This window comes from Aethalodelphis obliquidens, unplaced genomic scaffold, assembly GCF_003676395.1.
Source record: "Aethalodelphis obliquidens isolate GAN/ISIS:26980383/991018 unplaced genomic scaffold, ASM367639v1 scaffold12, whole genome shotgun sequence".
Lineage (NCBI taxonomy): Eukaryota > Metazoa > Chordata > Mammalia > Artiodactyla > Delphinidae > Aethalodelphis > Aethalodelphis obliquidens.
In genome coordinates this window covers 20,650,605-20,660,005 of record NW_020837956.1, presented here as the reverse complement: position 1 = coordinate 20,660,005, position 9,401 = coordinate 20,650,605, and the positions used below count along the sequence as shown (strand labels likewise).

At 43.2% G+C, this 9,401-nt stretch overlaps 1 protein-coding gene across 1 annotated transcript in view; it reads right to left on the bottom strand.

Annotated features, from left to right (window-relative positions):
* Positions 1-816: 816 nt before the first annotated feature.
* Positions 817-9,401, bottom strand: part of LOC113624184 (ALK tyrosine kinase receptor-like) — a 497,204-nt gene continuing 488,619 nt past the window's right edge. Inside the window, exons 5-6 of the mRNA XM_027113918.1 lie at positions 1,186-1,387; positions 817-877 (exon numbers count right to left, since the gene is read on the bottom strand). Of these exons, the coding sequence (XP_026969719.1) occupies positions 817-877; positions 1,186-1,387 (263 nt within the window). The remainder of the gene's footprint in view (positions 878-1,185; positions 1,388-9,401) is intronic.

The window sequence follows — 9,401 nt, the reverse complement described above, 5'->3', positions numbered from 1 at the left end:
CAGCTCACACACCTGACATTCCTGATTTCTGGTGAACAGACACAATTGGTGGCTGGGTCCCTCCCAGCCAGTCCAACGAGACATTTCAGAGGCAAGAAGATAGATATGAGTTTAGGTATGAGGAGAACACCTTTTCTGAAGCCAATATTTCATTCCTGCTGGGATTGTAGCAGCTTGTAGTTCTTTGAAACACAAATAAATACAGATGGGCCAGTAGCAGAGGAGTGGGGTGGAGACTTTCAAGACATGAGCAAGGAGGCCATATAGCTTTATGGGAATTGCAGTAGGCAGGATCTCCCCACTGACCCAGCACACCATGGAGATGGGGAACATCATTGCTCAGATGGAGCCTTTCTGAAACGTATTTTCTTAGAAGGAAAAATTTGAGGTCTTTCTCTAGCAAACGCGCCACAAAGAAGGATCTCGCACTCTTGTTGGTTATCGGAGCAGGGACCCCTCAAAACTGAAGTCTTATGGAATGAGAAAAAAGGCAGGCACAGAGGTTCCCTTGTTCAGGTTTGCTTTCCAGCGTCACTACTTCTAGAGGCCTGATGGGTCACTGAGGAAGCACGTGAGTGTGTCCAGGAGGCTTAAGTTCACTGACATGGGTATTGGGTATGACTTCAATGTTGTGCAAGCCTTAGAGGTTCTAGAACAGATCATGCTCCTCTCCTGAACTGATACCGTGCGGCATCCCTGGCCTATTCTGCTGTGGTGCCCCACACTGCTGTAGGACCTGCTTGGCAGCCACAATTGTTTGCTCTTTCCCTCCCCGCCAGATTTCTTCTGGTAAAACCCAGTTTCCAGCATATTCAATTACTTTCGTACTGGCCTTTCAACACTCCCCTTGGCTGTTTTCTCCTTGGCCCCATCTGGACTTCGGGAAACGAATATCTTTAACAGCCACTCATTAAATGTCCACTCTGCCAGCTGGTCCTCTGGCCTCTGGAAGGACCGTCAGCCTGGGCAGCCAGAGGACCCCACAGATCAGTGCCCAAGACACCATGCAGGCAATATTCGCAGTAATGGCTCCATCTGGACCCTACTACCCATTAAAGGACGATTGTGAGTTTTAAATAGATGTCAATTAAGTAGATGTCAAATTTCCAGGGTGTTCTGGAAATTTGTAGCCCAAAGCCAAATCTCCATTTACATAATGGGTTTTGGACACGGGGAAGGACTTACCCATGCTTTCCTGGAGTGGGTACCAGGGGGATCTCTCTTCCAGCCTCACTGTGGGGCAGCAGCCGGGCGACGTACCTCCCAGAGGGCTGCAGGTGCCTGTGCACCGAGACGGCCAGCCTGCAGTGCTCGCTGCTGCTTCTCACCCATGGACTCAAGATGCTGTGCCTGGAGTTCATCGAGGTGTTGAGGAGGAGGAAGGCGCCTGCCAAGAGACAGGGAAGGTGACTCTGCAGCGTGTCCAGAAGGGAGGACCAGCATAAGCTCTGTGGCGGGATTTAGAGACCAACGGCGTCAGAGTCAGCGATGCTAGAGGCCTTTCTCGCCTTCCTTACACACACCTGGCCCTCTTCCCCCTCTCTTAGGTTGTCTCTGTAAAAAGCAAAGCCTGAGGCAAGAGGATGGTGACCTGGGACTCGGGCTTTATCATCAGGCAGATCAAGGTTCTCACCTCAGCTCCCCTACTTACTAGCTCTATGTTCTTGAGACTCAGGTCCCTCATCTGTAAAATGGGAATGAAAACATCTGCTTCAGTGGTTGTGAGGATTATGTGAGGTAAGCATGGAGAGCACGTTACACAGTTTTAGGTAGAGAGGAAGCACCCTTATAAAATAATCAATTATTTGATTTCGACTGTCTTCTAAGTTAGAGATGACACTCACAGATTCTTTCCCAGCCAGTAGGCACAATTAACAAAGTCCCATAAGAAGCAGAAGACGAGGACAGATTATTTAATCCCCAAAGAGTGATGAGAGTCAGAAACTCAACCCAGTGCTAAGATGTTCTTGGTGGAGGAGGGCAGCCTAAAGAGAGTCCCTCCCTCCGTACACGTTCCCAGAGTGGAGGCAGGACATCAGTTCCATCTTATAAACATCCACGTAGCGTATCTCCACACCTCACAAACCAGGACACTCTGGGGTATCTCAGGCCACGCTATGGGTCACAGTTTAAATCAGAGCTGACCTGAGTTCTCCATATCACACTCAAGCCAACTTCGGACTCAACTGACATCTGCTGGACAATTCAGAGTTTCCCAGGAATGTATGGGTTGGCTCTAGGCTTCCCAAATAGTTATGACCAGTTCAAGGTTTTCTCTGAGAGGTGGGTGGCTTATTTGGGTCACTTATTATGTAGCTAAGATCATGGCTCCCACTCCTTTGCTTTCTAGCTAAGTGATCTTGGGCAAAGCATTAACCTTCTCTGGTTTCGGTTTCCTCATTTATAAAATGGGGTGGGAAGGGTTGGCTGAAGTCAATCATCTCTTAAGATTCATTTCAGCTCCTGAGTCTATGAATCATATGCGTTTGCAACTGGTCTCCACAAAGAGAGCCCTACGAATCCCTCCTGGTGCCATGCCTGTAGAGTTTCCCTCTGGGGCAGGTCAACCCTAACTCTAGCAGCACAGTCCAAGAGACCTAAAAGCACCTTGTATGCATGGGGATTACTGTCGGCATAAAAGCAGGGCACCATTTTATGTTCCCGGTATTCCTTCTGGTGCATTAATTTTACTTGCTACACTCTGCACTGAAGTTTTGGGCCTTTAGATGCTGCTCCTTTTGCAGTGAAAGCCTAGTCCCACAAGATCCCCAACTCCTGTAGAAACCAGCTAACAAGTGCTCAGCCTTCTTTAATCACCCCCCAGTGCTTTGAATTAGTCTCCTTCTGCAGATAACCCAATTTACCGAGGAGGCAAAGGGAACTAGCAGCCTACAATAAAGAATGATACAGATGAAGGAAGGGGATTCTTACCAGAAGCAAAGCATTTCCAAGCACACATATTGTGTCAGGAATTTGGAGAGGTGCAATGTTCTAGAAGTAAATAAATGTGACTTCTAATTACAATCTGGATGAGGTCAGCACAAGACTGTTTCTGAGTTGAATCAGGGACTTGGGTCAGTACCGGAAACTGAACCCTCTGTAATTACTGGGAAGTTTCAGCATGGCCTATGGGCCTTTGAAAAGTGCTCTACAACCCTCAGTAAATAATCTATATTATTATCCTGTTTTACCATGTGGGAGACATTCTTGTCACAGGCACAGAGGTAAAAGAAAGGAATTAGAATTAAAGACTCAGAATTAGAAAGGACTTTAAATAGTGAAAGCTATGTGGGATTATTAATAGATGAAAATAGGAAATGGGACCAGAAGGAATTGGAGGTACTTTTAAATGTTTTCCTCCTCCTCTATCCCAGTTTTGCCTTGAAAACATAGAAGTTATATAAACATATTCAAACAAAGTAAATTAAACAAATGCATATTAACAAATTCAGTGTTTTAGGTAGGAATATGACTCATTTAAACTTATGGGCCTTTCCAAAATTTGTTTCTAATAAGGTAAACTATTGCTTCTGATATTGTTTAGATTGGGGTTGCCTTTAGTTCCTTTTTAAAAAGTGCTCCTAAATAATTCTATCCTCACAGGGATCATCCTTTGATATGAAACTGTTTTTATAAATAATAAGAGGCTACACCAATGATGTTGAAGTTCTTGGTTATCTACTCCTCATCCAATTCACTATTCTTTCTTGCCAACTGGGGTACTGTAAGTCTGATTAAATGTTCATGTCTCAAGCCTTCATTTCAGTTAGGAGTGAACTTGGCTTTGAACAAGGAGTTCTGTAAGCAGAGATCCACTGGTCGTGTCTTGGGAAGAGTTTCTTTTCTTTACAGAAGGGATGGTGTCACTCCCACCACTATTTCCTTCTTGCTGCCTTGAATGAGGTTGTGACAGCTAATATGTAGCAACCACCTTGTGACTATATGGAAAAAGTTAATACATTTACAAACCCTGACAATGTACAGCTGCTGAGCCCGGGCTAGAAACTGTCTTTTTCTATGATTTATTACAAACTAAAATAGCAACTTTCTACTTGTTTCAACTATCACGTCAAGTCTTGTTGCTATCAGCCAATTCTAACTACTTTATATGAGTTTATATAAAGTTCTCATTTGTGGATATTACAGTTATAATTTTGAAAAAAAAAAAGGACTTTAAGATTATCTAATATAATGTCTTCTCTTTTCTAGAGAAGCAGACTGGAGATCAGAATGAGGAAATGACTTGCCCAGTCTTAATTTGAAAGTCCAGAGACCGACCAGACTCCAGGTCTCTGGACTCCTAACCAGTGTTCTTTCCCTTGTATCTTTCTCATTGTCTCACTGTATTCTTTATCCTAAAATATGACCAGGGTGCCTTGCGGGCAAGTTGTATATCTCAGGAGCCCAGACGGATGGGAAGGGAGAAAGGCGGGCAGATGGGTACTGGACCAAATCCATTTGTTCACTGGCTTCCTTACTCCTTTCTGCCCTCAAATTTCATTTATTGGATGCCTGCTTTAAGCAAACATCCAACCACTGGCTCTGCCCTGGGGACACAGACATGAGCCAGACAGTTCTGGCTTTCAAGGAACTCGAGGTCCCATAGGGGTGATGACATGTCTGCACTAATTTTAATCAAAAGTAGAGGTTATAGAGTCATAAGACACATAAGACATAAAGCACTTTGGGAGGCTCCATGAAAGAGACATTAGGTTCAGCTGGGAAGACTCATAAAGAAGATGACCTTTGACGTAGGTCTTAAAGGGAGAGAAAAACAAGGATATTGGCAGAAACAGCTGTGCAAGAGTTGAGAGGAGGAGGAGTGAAGGCAGAAATGTAGAAAATGTGTAGTGGCGTTTGGCTGCAGAGTGGCACACGTGACGAGAAGGCTGAGAAATAAGGAAGGGCAGTGAGTGTGGACCAGACCACAGAGAACATTTCATTCCCAGCTAAAGATGTCCAACTTTACTTTGTGGATAACAGGGAGCCAGAAGCGGTTTTTGAGCAGGACGGGGACATCACCACGGTGGTGCTTCAGGAAGATTAATTTGGTATGGTGGAGGGCAGGAGGGATCAAAACTGACCCAACCTCATCCTCTACCACCAGTTCACACTAGGCAAGGACGAGACTAAATGCAAATGTGATGTGTTTAGTATGTTACCTTTGTAAGCAAAGGTGCTATGTTAGGGACAGACTTTGGGACTCTACCGGGGCTTCTAACACTAGGCTAGTGTATATCTTTTCAGAGCAAGTGAGAGCCCTGGAAGCATCTCTGGGGGCACAGTCTTGCTGCAGACACATTGGGGGTGCATTCTGGGGTTAGGATGAAGCCACACATGCCACATATTAGGGAGCAACAATTGTGTCTTGGTCTGAGACCCTACTCTGGTATTTTTAGTTGGTGGAAAGTTGGATTGAAACCAGTTTTCTGAGCTACTAAAAGAAAGAGTGTGGGCAAAATAAAGGAGGTGCTTCCCTTTTTCTCAGAAAGATAACATGCAAGTGTGCTTGTGTGTGCGTGTGTGCACAAACGCGCACACACACACGCACCCCTGCGAAACTCAAGTTCCCAGCAGGAGCAAATGAAGCTGAAGTTGCTGGGGCTTTGGGGCTTATCCTGTACCACTGTTCCTCCCTCCTGGGTGTGGAAACACATTTAAATTCTTTCCTGTGATTCAGTACCTCAATAATGAGACTCTTTCAAAGTTGACTGGAAGATGGATTACTTTTCCAGTTCTAATATGTGAGATAATGTTTATATGAATTTTATTTTGTGCAACTGGACTATCAACAAGGGACTGAACTTAAAATATTTTCACTCTCAATGAAACTCCATAGTTGAGAGCTCTCTCTTCATCAGCAGCTTTCCTCTACCTCCAAAAAATAAAACAAAAGGAAAAAATACATTTCGTAAGCTCCTTGGGATATTGTCAGTATAAATCTTTTAAAGTCAGTGAGAATTTCTCTCTCCTCTTTCCCTGTTTCCTGTTTAGTTTGCTCAGAATAGCTTGGGGCTATGGGAAGGCTCCTGGGGTCCCTTCTAACTAAGAAGGATGGCCTGGCATCTCACAGATCTTCCCCCAGTGTGGGCCGTGGAGGGGTGGAGAGGCAGATCAAAGAGCCCTGCTTACACGGTGCCACGATCATGGTTTCCTTATTATTGGATTGTGTTGATGTGTTCAATGATTAAATATGAAGTGGTTATTATTTTTATCTCTGGTCACCGGCATAGGGATGTGTTGCTCTTATCCCAGCCAGCAGGGCTCAAATTATGAGCCAGAAACCAAGGGGCATGAATATTGAGATCAGACAGACTCTTTCATATTCAGGCTCTATCTCTATCCAGTTCTAGGCTTCAGACAAATCATTTAAACTCTTTAAGCCTTAGTTTGCTCAGATTTAATATGGGTAGAGCCTCCCTCATATGGCTGTTGTGGAGATTAAATTAAACTACATGCATGGAGTGGCCAGTTCAGCGCCTGGCCCTTAGTAGGTATGTGAGGAATGTTGATTTCCAGCTTTGAGGGGTGTCTCCGTCTGGAGCTCCTTTTATCTATCACTAACCTTGGAATCAGAAGGACTGAATTTGAGCCCTGGCTCTGCCACTACCAAGGTTCCTTTGTTTGTAAAATGAAAAGGTTGGATAGAGTCTCTCTGAGGACGCTTAGAGCTCCAAACTGTCAGTAACTCTATCTGCCTGCCTAGAATATTATTACTGTCAGTAACTCTATCTGCCTGCCTAGAATATTATTAATCTAAAGGAAACATGTCAAATCCCCAAGCTCCTAAGTCCTACAGACTTCTCCTAATTCACCTCTCTGAGGCTTCTATGCCAACAGTTTCAGTCAGTTGGCCAAATACTCTGTAAACTGTGATTCCCTGCCCTGACTCCTCTCTTCCAATTCACATGAACGCATCCCTGGGAAGGGCTCCTGTCCTAGCATCATTTGTTTCTATAGATGCTGATGCTATCAGGCTGGTACCCCCTCTAAATGTCTCGTATTTAACACAATGCTTGCCATATGGCAGGCACTCAATGACTTTAAAAATGAAAGTAATTTATACATATGGTGAGGAGTTAAATAGTTCAAAGTAGCTCACAATAATAATTAAAAAAAAAAACCTATCCCCGAATCCTGCTCCTCTCACCAAGTCCCCAAAATATTTTTAAGGATTTCTAGTTTCTTTTGGCAGCTGCCTTCATGATTCTAGATATTATGATCACAGAGTTATTTGTTGGTGCAACAATTTTGGCTCCTTAACACTGATGGTATAGTAAAAAGAAATGATACTATCCCCCTTCTAATTCTTTATTTTTTTAATCCCGTTTTCCTTTTTTTATTACTTTCCTTTTTAACTCTTCATGGCAAATGTATCACTTGTTCCATCAGCTTCAGACAGCATCACCTGACTCTCCTCCCTGGAAGATGATGCTATTAGTCTTCCTGCTCTTCTGCATTTTTCCACGTCCACCTCCCAAGGCAGCTATGTTTTCCTCTATATTGTCAAGGTTGTGTAAGAATGATTAATTCTTGTGTTTTGTTTATAGGTTGATGCTAAATGTTGAAAATCAATAAACAGAGCTTTTATACTGAAAACTATATATATATATTTTTCACTACAGTGACCAATGGTTATACTTATAAACGTCTTTATAGGTCCAGTAATGCATCCCACTCCACAGAGAATGTTTCTAACATCAAGAGTAAATGAATATTCATTCTCTCTCCTCTGTCTTACATTGTCACTTGTCAAAATTGTGGCACGTTATAATTTGCCTTATATTTATTTGAATCAGGAGTCTCTTGTGCACTTTGTTTTTTCAGAAATTTCTAATTGTTTTTCTCTTTTATTTATTTTCTATTTGCCTTTTGCACCATATCGCTAGCACTTCTACACATTCCTTGAAAAATCTCTCCCTTCTTCTTGAAGACGTTGACACCCTGTTTTTAATTTGTACCAGTTGCTTTCCGGGCCTCCAGTACAGCTATTATTCTGGAATTCATTTTCACTAGAGCTCTTCCATTAGTCCCACCATCCTCAGGAAATTTCCTCAGGGGAAAGCTTCTTGGCGAATCTTTGAATATCTGCAATATTTTTATTTTGTTTTCATACTTGGTTAATAGATTTTCTGGCTATAGTTTATAGATCAGAAATTTTGCTTCAGAAATTTGAAGGCCTAGCTTTAGCGTTGTCTAGCATCTGTGTGACTGAGGTGAAGTCTGGGGCTGGTTTTACTGTTAATTTCTTTGTAGTCAACCTGCTTTCCCCCCGCCCCCTTTGGAAGCCTTCAGGATCTTTCTTTAGGAGGTGCTGAAATTTCAATACAATGGATCTAGGAATGGATCTCTGTAAAAATTCTGCGGTAGCATTTGGTGGGCTCTTTCAATCAGAAAACACGTTTCTTTCATCTCTGATAAATTTGTTTTATTATTTCTCTGATATTTTCATTTCCCTCTTCTCAGTCTTAAATCTTTCTGAAGAGATATATCTCTCAAGTTAACTTCTATTACCTAATTTATCTTTGTTTCCTCTGGAGTCCATTTTTTTGTTGCTATTTCTTTTTCATGTTTCTGGGCTATCATATGTAGGGTGGTCCTGGATCAGCCCCTCATATAGAAACAGGAGAAACTAGGAGCACAGATAGAAACTTCTCTGCACACAGTCAGTGCTTGCTCTCCATGTCAGAATTGGCCTGATGGCTGGTGGGGAGCCGGCCACCCTGCAGTGCCCGGTCCCCAACTCCAGCATCATGGACTAGTCACGCTCTGCATGAACCATGAACACACCCACTAGCAGCCCTAGTTCTCCCAAGTCCACTTGAATGTTTAGAGAAGAGCCCCCTGTTTCTCTCCCTCATGGTTAAGCACCCTGCTATGTTTTCATCTGGGAAAATGGGGTTAAAAGGCGGCAGAGACAATATGGGTTAACCACACCACAGAGGAATCTCATTCTTCCTCCTGACTCTCATCTTTACTTCAGAGGATCCCTTCTCAGTACTCATGGTGCCTCCCAGCAGATGGGCTCCCTCCTCTGCTCTAAAGGGAGCATTTTCTCAGCTTTGGTCACTTTATTTCCTCCATCAACAGCTTCCATCTCCTCTTTGTGCTCTAGAATTCACTCATGGTTCCCTTCCTGCTCTGTTTGCTATTCAGGATTTATTCCTCTGTTGAATCCCTTATTATTGCTTTAGTGGGACTGCAGGAGAGAAGAAGACAAATGTGTGCTCAGTCCACCACCCTGAACCATAAGGCTCTTAATCATATTCTTTGCATGAGAACACAAATAAACAAATGCATGAATGGACAGATTTCCATCTCAATAAATCACACACAGTTCTGGCACCTCTGGCTAATTGTCTATATTGCAATTAAACTATTAAATCATTATTACAAGCTAT